Below are 13628 nucleotides of genomic sequence, written 5' to 3' on the forward strand. Positions count from 1 at the left end.
TACCTGTGCAAATGGCAATTAACATCTATTCTATCTTGGGCATCAAAGAACAACCACATTTAAGTTCCCCCTGTGATGTGAAAGTGTATTCAAGTAATTTTCACGACACAGAATACTGATAATGGGCCGGTACTTTATTTACACGCTGCAAAAATGTGAGACGCCAATGCCACTGAATGCTGCTGCTGCTTTCACTGTCATGACTGTGGCTGTTAACAGAAGACAGGACACATGGCTGTATTTGTATGCCTAAATCCCTACATGCTTTAATTACTGGACTACCAAGCATTAAGTGGAAAATTCATCATTCAACATCTACTGACCTAGCGCACAAATAATCAGAGAGAGAATGAACAGATTCATTAAATTATCAGAATATGATTAAATCACTGAGCAAATAGAAAATGTATGATATAGTAAGAAAAAAGCTGTAAAATATTATAGTTTACAATAATTATTCACATTCAAAGGCTTTACATCTCAATACATACACAACATGGCCCCTGAACATGACTTCAATCCAAATATGATTCATATATTAGAATTTAAATAACACAGAATGAACTAGAGGCTAAACAATAGCCATCAAATAACCTTATACAAGAATAAAAATACAAAAACTGTATCCTAATATCATTGCATTACTTGCTTCAGATTTTAATAATACATCATCTGTACATCACAGTTCTAGTCAGTTACAAGCCAGGTAGAGTATTCCATACACAATGTAACCGACTGCCATCGACTTGATTCAAACAAATTTTCTTACTGGAGGAAAAACACTTCTCTCGTGCTTTCCTCAACTTTATAGACAGATACAGCAATTTCATCGGTTATTTGGATCAGAGAGATATCCTTTAACTGACATCCAACCACACTGAGCCCCAGGCCCCAGGGCCAGAGGGTCCTATTCACCTATACTCCAGTCACACACTGCACACACAGACTCAGCTGAAGGAAGAGGACCTTTGGAAAGGACCTGAAGGTAACATGTCAAAAATTAAAAGCATTATGATAATACATATTGCTAAAACAAGAGCACAAGTTAAATCAATCGCTGTAATTTCTATTGGGCCAAACGTCAGAATGAACAAACAAAAAAAATTGGGCCGATGAGCCCCGATCTGCCATCTTGTCCAGGGACAACAGCTTTACTGTGATTGCTTCAGATAATGATAGTATGTGTATGTATCTGATGATGAAGGTTTTCTGTTCAGCATGGGGTGGTCAGCACATAAGATTTTGTTTTCAATAGGACGTACTGAAGATGAGCCGACTATCCCACAGAAAAAAAAAATTATTAAAGAATTCACACCACAAAGAAATAGCCAGTGAATGGTACAGAACAGCCAAATCATCCATAATAATCGCTATGGTTGCCAATGCAGTCAAAAATACCCACCTTTAAACTTGAATAAACTATATCTCCAGTGCCCTAGGAGAGAGAAGCGTACAAGGCTGAGCTACAAAACTGGCCATGCAGGAAAGAGAAGCAAGTTATGATTAGGAAGTACAAGCTAGTGGCATGTTTACCCGTCCTGTTAGCAATACCTCCTCAGTAAAGCCAATGGAAGGCTCACACTCACAGAGACTGATTCAGACCCATGTCTCAGTCTGCTTTCTTACATCGAGACCTAAGCTGGACTGCAATATGCAGGTACCAAGAGACAAATAAACAACTCAAATACTGTGGGAACATTTGGGCCCTGACAAAAATATAAAGAGGAGTTGAGTTTGGTAAACGTGTGAGACTGAATCAGCTTACAGTATCTGTTACAACTATGGAGTTAGAAGCGGGGCCTGACAACAGCTTGCACGTACAATGTAGGAGTAGGATATGGTTTAGTTGAGATATCAGGATAGGCTCTGGTTCACAAACGCTATTTTTTCTGTGTTATGGTATCATTGGAGCAGGAAACCAGTCCTTGCATCTGAGATAGTCCTAGCGGTACCCAAGCTTGTGTCCCCCTACAGGACAAGCTTGTCTTTCTCTCCCCCTGCCTACTGAATGTACAAAAAGCAGATGTGCATGGTGGCAGTCTTATCATCCATACATGGGAAAAAATGCAATAGAAGCCGCACAGAGAGCACAAAGAACAAGCAAAGCAACCCTGAATCCAAAGTTGTATTTTTCCCATGTTTCTACTCAGGAAAACAAACAAGGTCTAGATACCAGCGTCTCTAAGAGTTTGTTTACATTGCGGTGATGAAGGGCACTAAAGAGGGTGTTACTCTGCTCAGTGATTGGCCTCAGAGCTAAAGAGGGGTGGCCACAGGAGGAAAGGAGCTCCTATAGGCCGGGGTTTTGGTGCCTTTGATAGATCTTTCTCCACACTTCCTGGATCTTCTTGCACCATCTGTCAGCATTTCCACTGGGGTCCATCAAATAATATGTTCGGTTAGGCTGTAAACATAAAAAAATAATAATAATCAGTTTTTGAAAACATTTGAAACAGTGGGCAAGTATTAACCAGCAGCTGCAGGAACATTTTCTTTAAACATCAGAAAGAAACAGTCGCGTACCGTGTGAACAAAGAAAGTTTTGAAGTTCTTGGCCTCAGGACGAAGCTCCAGGGACCAAGGGATCTCTCCTTTCAGGACCTTGTTGACAGGATCCACGTAGTACAGGTGTGGTCCTTCAGTAAGAAGCAGCTGTCTCCGTCGAGCAAACAAACCCTACAATGGAGTGCCACACATCACAAGTTTGCAAACAGAGGGGGCTGTGAGGCCAATGTCACCTTCTTCATTAGCCTCTACTTCCCACTTTATATATCAGCAGCCAGAGTCGGCACATAGGTGAGCTAACTGCAACTAGACAAGATGTTCACACTTTAAAATTAAACTAGCAAAACACAGCTCCTGTACCGTCGAAGTCAGCAACTCTTTAATTTAAAGACACACAAACTCTTATGTTCTTGATTATACTGTAAAAGTACAAAAACGACTGTATCAAAATGGAACATGTAAATCTCATGTACTGTAAAACCCTGTGTATATTTATATTACACACTTTAATAACTATGTTTTCCATCTAAAACATTGGCTGCATCCTGTATACCTTTGCAGTCAAAATTACAGTATAAAATGCGGAGATATGCAGCGTCAATACCGCAAGCTCTGCAAACTCTGCAAAAGATACAGAGCTGCACGTTGTTGATTTTACTGAACGTAATGGAAATCATCATGCAGGAAGACAGTTAAACGTTTCTCTCTGTGGGAGACTCCCCCCAAAACATATTCCGGTGTGTTTGTTATTTACTTGTTGTGTATTGTGGTTGTACCGTCGTTATTGTTTGTTGTGTGTATGAATAGGCCAGGTGTCTAATGAGTTTCTCCTCTAAGGATATATAAAGTTTCCTAATCTCATTTTATGTTATATGTGGCTAGAATTGACTCACCTTTCGTTTATCCACTGGGCCCATTTTCAGTATCAGGTTATTCTCCACAAACTGATGCCTGGTTCAGAAAAGAACACCAGATTAAAATACCTCCCTTTACTTTTAATTTTTCACTAAACAAATAAATAAAAAATAAATAAATACATAATAATAATAATAATAATAAAATAATTAACTGCCTATAAAAATGTGGTTTACCAGGGGTTTCCAGTGGTCTGTTTGTCTAGCAATAACTGCTTCTCCTCTTCAGTGAACTGCAGGTCCAGCTCAAAAGAGTTGTTGTCTAGGTCATGGATGTACTGCTCAATGTTGCTGCTGGACCTCTGTGGGGGCGTGGATTCGTGTGGCGACAGGGAGTGTGACGAGCTGGATTGGGCCACCTGCATGTTGCTGAACTGGCTCAGGAGGTCATCATACTGGGATAGGGGATAAGAGAGGTAAGAGAATGTGTAGCGATGTCTGAAGTTTTGTGGTTGTTTCAGGGTTTCTAGGAGTTCACTTTGAGTAAACCAGTGATTCCCAAACTTATTCTGCAGAGCATAAAAAATATTTTCGAGCTCAGTCTACTTGAGTTGAAGACAAAAACAACATTTTCTCCATAATTCTACTTAAGTTTGTTTTGTAAACACTCAATACAGTTTCAGTTAGTTCTTCTTCTTTGGTAAAGCCTCGTTTTTAGTTAACGAACACATTTGTTACATTTTAGTTTTTGGTGTTTCATTAACGATAATAACCTTAGTTGTGACATCTGGTGTCAATTCATTGTTAGCCTTACGTTTACCTGGAAGTCCTCTCACAAAATGTGCCATGCTCTGCTAGCAGTACAAAATGAGCTGCATTGTTTTTAACGTTTTATATAGAAATGTATTATATTAGGATAAGCCCCTTGAGGTTTATCACCTCGTTTTCAAGGGGGGTATTTACAAAGACAATACTTGCGGCCTTCCCTCTCCCCACTTTGGGAATTCCTGAAGTAAACAATAGCTAAAGTAAAGAGGGACCCAGACCAAGATAAAGTATCTTACATTTCCATAGCAATCCTCATCATCCTCTGACATGGCTGGCAGGTAAGGGGTGAGCTTTGGGGGTGTCTGTGTGTGTAGGTCACTCCAAGAGATGGAGTCGAAGAAGGGGTGCTGCCTCAAAGGGTCGTACCCTCCCATCTCCTCACACCCAATCCGCTTGGAAGGGTCCAATGACTGAGGGGGGGGAAGAATAGAACATGTGTTTTCATTCAGCAAGACAAAAGAAAAATCTGCATGGTGAGGCATCACTGTTAAATATTGTGATAAATAAACCAATAATACCAACCATATTTTACAGTCCCTATTAGAGCTGGGTATTGTCCACAGCCTCACAACTCAATCAATTTCAATTCTTTGGGTCACGGTTCGATTCGTTATTGATTAATTTCTTTATTGATCAATATGCTTCGATATTGATTTAATAATACATACAGATGACAGGAGTACCCATATATATTGTTGCATTATTCTTTAATAAACAAAGAATAAAACATTAAAGTACAGTATGATCTAAAGTGCACAATTGGGCCTGACCTGAATTCACAGCACCCACAGTGCCCCCAGTGGAGAGAGCGTAATTACAACCAAAAAAACTAGATCTCAGGATTTCCCAGAATCAATATTGAATTGGGAAAATAATAATTTCAAAGCATTGATGAATTGATATTTTTAACCAGCTCTAGTCCCTATATCTTTCAGCAGTCCTGCATGTTTTCACAGTATGTTCACCAGAATACAAAATAAGTTCAAATTAGCAAGATTGAAGTTTTTTTAATCATAACTTTGTCTTCAACATTTTTTTCTCCCTCTCATTCATCTTTTTTTTTTTTTTTTGCCAATCTCAAAGTTGCCACAATATTGACACAACTAAGCAGAGGGTGGTTGACAGCTAGCTGGGGCTACATAATGAGAACTACATAATGGTGTAAATGCAGCGCTTACATATATGAAATGTTTTTTCTTAATGTCTTTAGTGATGCCATTATTAAGCATTTTCACATTGTGATAATGATGGGAATAAAATGGATCCTGCAGCCCTAAAGAAAAGCACAGCCCTGTTTGTAACTCAGACAATAATACACACTAACATCCCAACATATGAGTAACATTTATAAGCATTTTAAATTAAATTCATCATGGTACTCGATGACCTACCAAAAGATGTCTGACAAGATCCATGGCTTTGGGGAAGAATTTCTCTGGGAATTCATACTCCAGCTTTATTATTTTCTGGAATATTAGGTACTCATTTCTACAACAGGAGAAACAACAGGGGGAAAAAGACAGAACACATTAGTTATATAACTGGGTCATGGTGACTCTCATGTGTCAGTAAAAATAACCTTAAACAGTAAACTTTATTCAGAAAAATTGTGATATAAAGATGAGTCATTAGCCCTTTTCAGACTGCCCGCTCAAAGCACAATATCTACGGCCACTGTGACGTCTCGCCTTTACTGTACATATGGTGGGATGAAGTCATCCACCCTCTGTCCTGTCTTTTGAGGAAATGACAGAGGCGTTACAGGGGTGAGATGGGACAAGCCGAGCACTGTGTGTGTGTGTGTGTGTGGCTCCTGTTGTTTCTCGACATGTTGTGTATATTACTCTGTTGCAGAGTCGATATGAATGTACAAAGACCAGGGATGTAACGATTCACTCTTCTCACGATACGATTCTCTCACGATTTATTTTACAATATGAGACTGAAGACAAATTATGACGGAAAAACATTCCTTTAATTTTTCACGAAAACACCAATGCACCTCATAAGGTCTTTGGCTCTTCAACTCGTTTGGGCGAGCAGGATTGCAAACCCGCTTGTTAGTGTGGTTTGGCCTCTGCAGCTGCCATGGTAACACCTGCTTGTTACAACCAACCGCCTCTGCTCTACAGCTGCCGACGCTCACCATGTAATTGCAATTCATTTTTCAGAGTACCGATGTGAACTTGACAACTTTGAATCGATTTTGCCTCACTTATTCTTTACAGTTTAGTTACGGCGCTGTTGCGGAAACGTAATCTGAAAAGGGCTAATATTAAAGCATAAATATTTCAGTTGCAATGAAAGAATAATCCTCGTACTTACCCAGCTCTGAACGGTGGTAAACCAGCCACCAGCTGATAGATAATACATCCCAAGGCCCAGAGATCAGAGCTAAAACAAAACATTTAGAAAAGGAGAGAGCACATTTACAAATGGGATGCCGTGTTTATATGACAAAAATTAAAATATAACAATAACTAGCAGGTTCAGGCTTCATTATGGCCAAACCTCATTACCTCTTGCAGGCTGATTTTTCTGTTAGCAGCTCTGGAGACACATACTGTGCTGTTCCAACAAAGGAGTTTGCTCTTGCTGCAAAACAATGTAAATAAATGTTAAGACAACATGAATACTTTATAGTGCTTTAAGGGAGTGAATGCTAAGGTCATACCACAAGGATAATTGTTATACTCTAGAAGTACAGGTAACAGGGTGCTAATACCTTGTTTACTGTCTGATGATAACTGTTTTGCTGTCCCAAAATCTGTTATCTGGATGTGCATCTCTTCACTCAGAAGAATATTTTCTGGTTTCAGATCTCTGAAATGAAAAGAACATGCAAAAAACAAATGCTTAACAGTGTTTAAATTACATAATGAAAACAAAATAGGGCAGTAAATGTATGGCCATGGATTTAACAAACTGACTGTCTTACCTGTGTATTATCCCCTTATTGTGTAAGTATTCTAGAGCACTGACTATTTCAGCTGAGTAGAATCTAGTACAGGTTTCATCAAATGAACCTATTTTGCGAATGTATTTCAGGAGCTCGCCATTCTTAGCATAGCTGAGACCAAAATCTAGGAAAAGCTTGTTAAGGAAAACTTTGTATACAAGAAATCAAATATTTAAAGGACAGATCAAAAGTTTAGTTTTTATAAGACAAAAACAACAGTAGGCAAGTTATTCGAACATGCCTTGGCAAATGCAATTTGCCAAAGGATACACAATTTCTCATCATCTTGAAATGTGAAGTACAGCTTGACGAAGAACGGGTGATCTAGATTTGACATCAAATCCCTTTCTCTTTTCACGTACTGGGCTTTGTTCTCCTTCATAATATGGCGCTTCTCTAAAATCTTAACTGCAGGAGAGAAAAGAACATTGTTGGATAAAATGGTAGAGATACATAGCAACTTTTCATTTTTTAATAAAAAGGTGCATCAATACTTACTTGCATATTCTTTCCCCGTTACCTGCTCTCTTGCCAGGACAACCTAAGGATAAAAGAACACAAAAACCATAACATGGCATCTTACTCTCTTGTCAGACCTGGGATTAAATCCAGTAGCTCCTAGGCCTGTTTTGTTGATTCACTTGAAATGAGATGGGGATGACTCATCCAAGCACATTAATCAAAAGAATGCTAGCATGTAGCAACATCTACCCAGTTAATTCAAAAGTTTAGTGGAATGCAGGTCACATACCGTTGAGAAGGAGCCCTCTCCCAGTATTTTGCCAAATCTGAAGTCCTCTGGCTTCTTTTTGCGTGGTTGGGGGGCCTGGACTGCCGGCTGTGTGCGGAGGTCTGAGCCTTGGCTGCTGGCAGACCCTCCTAGAGCACGGGCCTCTGAGGCTGAGCCCTCCATGCTGGGACAGTGGCTACTGCTTGCGCCTGGGATAGCAAGTGGCGAGCAGGAGTCAGGGTGGTTTCTTACCATTGATGGATGTGAGCAGGAACAGATGACAACGCTGGGCTGAATGGGCACAACATCATACTGAAACAGGAGAGGGAACATTTGAGAATATATCAGTCACCAGTTCTCAAGTCTGTACAAAAAACAACAACAACAAAAAAACATGTCAATGTGTGGATATCGAGTATCCCAACTTTCAACATGACTTTATATAAAGACTATCCATGTGTGGAAAAGGGTTGGGCTTTGCTGCTCAGCATTAAGAACTGTAATTTAAACTGGGATTAACAAAGATTTATAAATATTTTTTCTATTTATGAATGACAGAGCAATTAATGTTATAATGCATCATGGCTCATATTTCATGAAACACTCCTAATTAGAGGCAGTCCAATAAAACCAATATAAAACACTCCAAAACAATCAATTACCATACCAGAAACCATTTTCATTAGAAGGGATGAGCTGAATCACATAAAGTACTTGATTCTCTTATAGAACTAAATGTAGTTCCGTGAACACACTGTACAAAATCAAAGCTTGAGTATGCTATTTCAAGTGGGACCACTTGAGGAGCAAAGTCCAGGATTGATATGGACATCCGACGACCATTGAAGAAGCTGCTACCGAGCATGGAGGTCGTACCCAAAAGAAGTTGTTAAAAGTAGTAGAAACTATGTTAAAGTTACACTTTGTCAATGTCCACCAATGCACAAAGGGAATCATATTTGTATATTACTCATCAAATTGACATGGCAGCTTAAACCCACCAAGTGATTATTGAACTAAGAGAAAGCATGGACAGGTTGTGCTTTCAGTCTAACTGGTTGGTGCCCTAACTTCAGATACTACCTCAACTTACAAACAACTGTAACTTTGTGCAACCTTTACTAATTGTACAACTCAGTTACCGTAAGTTCAGTTGGCATAGCTTCTTCTCATTCAAAACCAAGGTGTGGCCATTTAGCTGCCTTATCCGGACTGACTGTGTGGTTGCCAGTCGGTCTTAAAACTATCTTACGAACCATTTCTGTAGGTCAACCCCACGATGGTTTGGTAGAAAATGTCAGCTAAAGTTAACATTAAACTATCCCTGTTATTCAGGCCTGTGCGAACTTTCTTTGCTAACTAACGCCTGCTGGCTAGCTAATGTTAGCTCCTGCTACCTTGTCAAATAACGCCGGCCATCACTGACAGCGAGTTATAAACTTAACGCTAACAGCCCGTCAATTAGCTAACGTTAGCACGCCAGGTAACAGAAAAGTATCTGCATCTCAACATGCTGTTTGCATATAACACCAGTAAGTCTCCTTCAAAGTAAGTGTGCCGACCCCAATGTGGAATTTTACGAGTTAACTAGATGACAATCGAGCAAAACAGTGTGAACCTAAAAAGCTTTCCTCAAACCAAAAGGTGGGACGCAAAGAAGCTAACGTTAGCTTGTTAGCTTAGCATCGAACGAAAGCGCGAACATGTTTAGCTAACGTCAGCCAACAGATAAGGCTACTGGCCAAGGGGAAATGGTCAAGCATCGTATATAAACACCACAACACATGCGTTAGTGTTACATTGACACTCGATAATTCCTATAACCTTAAAGAATGAACCAAGCAAGGTGTTGGACAGCCCCGGTGAACATAGCAAACATAAGGTGTTGTGTTAGCCAACATTAGCGAGCTAACGTTGCTAGCAGCGCTCTTCAGATGAAGGCCCGACGGAACTATTTGTTGTCAAACAGCCGCCACACTGTGCATTTTCAGCACCGGCTTCGAACTGTTATTCACATTGGAGTTGCAACACTCACCAGCTGACTTGTAGCTCTTGCCATGGGAGTTTTCCACGAGTATTTATTTGGAATAAAATAATTAGAGAAGCTCCAGTAATGGCTGCCTCTGCGCCTTCATTTTCGAGCTGTGACGTCGTTCCACAACAATGTTACCGCAGGACAGCAGAGGAGAGTCCCGCTGTGTCCGCCCCCTCGCCACATTTACAACCTACTCAACTTATTCTTTACTGTTGTTCATATTCAAACAATGTAGTAAGCGTTGCCCATAACAAAACACAATTTATGTTTTAGAGCGAATAATAAAGTATTGTGAAGACATGTACTTACAGGTCTACATCTAACAAGTCTTTGCTGAAGACTCAGATGCATTCACGTAAATCCTCTTGAACTGAAAGTATGACAATCTAGAATCCAAATATTCACCTTTATTTCAAAGAAGTTGTAAATATTCACAAGGTTTTTTTTTTTCATTAAGGAAAAACACAATTTATAATGTCATATTTATTTTATTTTTGTGGATACTTGAACTGGACAAAATTGATTACCCCAAGGTCACCTATAGTTTTTGTATGAAACGAATTTTGGAAAAAAGTTATACCAGGCATTGTGATTAAAGAATCCATAGTTTGAATGTTTATTGTGACGTCTTCGGTTCAGTCTCTTCTTCCTCATCTTGATGTAATGAGGTTGTTCTTAACTGATAGTTACTCTGTGTTTTTTCATCCTCATCTTCTGCTTCATTTTCATTTTCATCTTCGCTGTCCTCTGAGGTGTCGGCTTCCTCCTCAGAAGAAGAATCATCATCCTCTTCATGGTCACTAAATAAAGAGAAACACACAGTTACCCCAGGAAACAGACATACGAAATATCGATTTTATTTTATTTAAGAAAATAGATCCCACCCCCAAGCAATATTGGCCAATTTTTTTTTTTTATGTTAGGCTGATATTCGTCTCAAATGTAAAAGTTGTATACAAGAAAATATTCATGTTATTCACCAACACAAAATTTATAGAAAACAATGTGTATTTGGAAATCACCAACTCTTATAATCCTGTATTTATCTATTGAATACCATCCTGGAAACAATATATGCTTACCACTGACGTTTGTTGAGATTCCCACATTCTACTCCTGAGTTCACGTCAAATGGATCTGTGAACGAGAAGATGGTTAGCAAAGAAAATTGGTCCAGCAGTACAGGTCATAACACAGCAACTACATGTATTCCTCTATGTGTTTAGGGCAATTTTTCCAGATATGCTGGACACAATTAGCCTGGTTTAAGCCTTCTGAAGCACTAATCTATTTTTATTTTTACATAAATTTAAACAGTATCGAATTAATTGCAATTCAATGACCAAAGGGATCCAAATATTGGTTTGATAAATGACTATCAGTATAAGAAAGATTGAAAGCAGATCCACATCAGGGTATAAAACTATGGAGAAAGTTGTCTAGAACTGTGAGTCAGGTCGCACAAATAACAGTGAGTTTAATTGTTTTGATGAATGATATTACTTATAAGTAGCTTATAAAAATGAAAATCTTTAAGAACTGTTTTATGATCATCATGTACCAAATTAAAGTGTCAGACCAGCAGTGGTAAGTCAACATAAAACAAACAAAAACATTAAAATAGCTACAGAAAAGTAATAAAGCCCACCTTCCTTTGAATGCAGTAACACGTGTATTTTGAATCTGAGTTTTCTGCATGCTTTGTTTAATAGATAAGAACATAACTTTAGAGCTACTATTTGCACTCCAGTCCAAACCAATAATCAATAAGGACATGTGGGACTAAATCCAAAATTACTCCAACCACACACTGCTACACAATTATCAGGAGAACACACTGAACGTGACCCCGATTTAATTCTCCCCAATTTTACCAAAGTCATCCTCCTCTGGTTTAGCCGTCAGAAACTCCTTTTCCACAGAGAGAAGCTCCTCCTCTGACTGGCAAGCAGCATAACGCTCCAACAGAACTTTATTTAGGTCCAGGAACACAGTCCCCCACTTGAATTTCTTCAACAAGAGCAGCGCAAGCTCTTCAAAACCTGCAAAATCAGATCATTTGAGTTTCACTGTGGTAACATGTGAAACAGGATACAAGGCAGTCAGGATGACAATATAGAACCTCACCAACAATGCAGAATGTCGCCGCAAAAGCCTCAACACAAGATAACTTGCAAGGCTTGCCATAGTTGACTGGGTTTGCAGCTACCAGGTACGGCAGTAACCTGGGGTGAGTTCCGACCATCTTATTGAAGGGAGTCTCCTCCAGTTTGGCCCAGGAACAATCAATCACTGCTAACCCATTCTTAGCCACAATCTCTCTGTGTGAAAAAAGGTCAACACAAAAAGCTTTTTTCTATATCACACCATTTGATTATCATTCGATCACAGTAAAGATTCAAGAAAACATAATAGTTTATTATAAAAATAGTTTCTGGAATCAATTAAATCTTTTAGTTTGCCAGAATGTTTTAAACATTTAAATTTGTTATAAAGTATGACAAAAAATGCCCTTCATTGTAATATAAACAAGGCTTTCATAGATTCTGATCATAAATTAAACAACCTCAAACTTTATGGATTCAATTACTAACTGATCAAACTATAAAATAATCACTAAATTAACTCTATTGAGTGGCAGCTCATAGCCTGCCATATGATTTATTATTATGCATTGTAATAACAAAAACTGTACTTATTTTCTAAAGGCTCTAAGACAAAACGTAATGGGAGAAGGAACACTACCCACCTGTCTGCTGGTGTCACATATTTTGTGCCCATTGGACTCAGAATGAGTCCGTTAAATCTCTGATTAAGGCGCAGGTTGCGTACAAAACCTTTGCGTACCAGCTTTCTGCCAGTACAACGTTTGGGATCACAGTGTCCCAACTCCCACATGGCAAGTGGACAAGGTAGCTTAATCTGAGGGGCCTCTGCCCCCTTCTCAAGATAAAGACTTGCTGGAAAAGGTGAGAACACACAAAAAGTAGTCAGTTTGATGTGAATGTTAAGACTGAACAACGAGATTTTTACACTTTCAGACTATTTATAAGATAACATTTTTCACCATCACCTTAATCTACAGACACTTTTTTGTTGACCTACTATATAGTACTATGGCATATAACACAGTTCCCCATATAACCAAATTCCACACAAATTACTTCGGCTATATTTCGTACATTTGTCTTACCCAGAGTTTTTTTTCCAGCATTTAAGACATAACTTTTTTATTTGATAAATCCTGGTCTTGTTGTCACCATGAAAAAGATTAATTTAAACAGTTGATATTGTTTTGTAATGTCAAAGTATTATTACCTTCAAAAGCAGTGTGCATTTCTTCCTCAAATGCCTCTAAGGATTTCCCCTTCATTTTATGTCTTTTGTCTTTTCCCTTGTTGTCAGGACGCACAAACTTGCCCTGTTTTTTTCGTCCCATGTTGCAGGCAGTGGAAAGTTAGTTATCTGCCTTCTGATTAAAACTAACCAACATCTTTTTACGTGCTTCACTCTGACATGAGTTAGCCAGCTAGCTAGCTACCTCAGTGACACCGGTATGTCTAAAGAAGTAACCTTACAAAAATAAATATATCTATAATTTGAATATTTTTTATCACAATACGTTAGTAAATGCCTGTGTTTATCCGTCACTATAATTTATAATGCTGTTAAGTACTGTAAACTTAAATCGTGAATAGCATGTCGTAGTACAGAGTT

At 38.8% G+C, this 13628-nt stretch overlaps 2 protein-coding genes across 2 annotated transcripts; both read right to left on the reverse strand.

Annotated features, from left to right (window-relative positions):
* Positions 1–113: 113 nt before the first annotated feature.
* Positions 114–10067, reverse strand: pdpk1b (3-phosphoinositide dependent protein kinase 1b). Its single transcript, XM_061028280.1, has 14 exons — positions 9912–10067; positions 7898–8188; positions 7645–7687; positions 7417–7554; positions 7126–7270; positions 6913–7010; positions 6707–6782; positions 6513–6581; positions 5579–5675; positions 4424–4597; positions 3597–3814; positions 3399–3456; positions 2524–2676; positions 114–2404 (listed from the first exon to the last, which is right to left on the reverse strand). The coding sequence occupies exons 1-14, from the start codon at positions 9933–9935 to the stop codon at positions 2291–2293; spliced, it is 1698 nt and encodes a 565-aa protein (XP_060884263.1). The 5' UTR covers positions 9936–10067; the 3' UTR covers positions 114–2290.
* Positions 10068–10303: 236 nt separating this feature from the next.
* tsr3 (TSR3 ribosome maturation factor) lies at positions 10304–13626 on the reverse strand. The gene is made up of 6 exons (XM_061028286.1): positions 13230–13626; positions 12661–12871; positions 12039–12232; positions 11786–11953; positions 10994–11048; positions 10304–10711 (listed from the first exon to the last, which is right to left on the reverse strand). The coding sequence occupies exons 1-6, from the start codon at positions 13348–13350 to the stop codon at positions 10528–10530; spliced, it is 933 nt and encodes a 310-aa protein (XP_060884269.1). The 5' UTR covers positions 13351–13626; the 3' UTR covers positions 10304–10527.
* Positions 13627–13628: the final 2 nt, after the last annotated feature.

Source organism: Labrus mixtus, chromosome 21, assembly GCF_963584025.1.
Source record: "Labrus mixtus chromosome 21, fLabMix1.1, whole genome shotgun sequence".
Taxonomy (NCBI): Eukaryota; Metazoa; Chordata; class Actinopteri; order Labriformes; family Labridae; genus Labrus; species Labrus mixtus.

Bases quoted from the DNA above. Each gene is read 5' to 3' on its own strand.
- pdpk1b (XM_061028280.1), bottom strand. From the start codon at position 9,935: ATGGCAAGAGCTACAAGTCAGCTG. The intron at 4,598-5,578 runs GTAGGTCATCGA...CCCCCCCCTCAG, and splicing joins ATCTTGTCAGACATCTTTTG to TCATTGGACCCTTCCAAGCG. The intron at 3,457-3,596 runs GTAAACCACATT...TTTCTGAACCAG, and splicing joins CAGACCACTGGAAACCCCTG to GCATCAGTTTGTGGAGAATA.
- tsr3 (XM_061028286.1), bottom strand. From the start codon at position 13,350: ATGGGACGAAAAAAACAGGGCAAGTTTGTGCGTCCTGACAACAAGGGA. The intron at 11,049-11,785 runs GTAAAATTGGGG...TCTCGTTCACAG, and splicing joins ACCAGAGGAGGATGACTTTG to ATCCATTTGACGTGAACTCA. The intron at 10,712-10,993 runs GTAAGCATATAT...CTCTTTATTTAG, and splicing joins AATCTCAACAAACGTCAGTG to TGACCATGAAGAGGATGATG.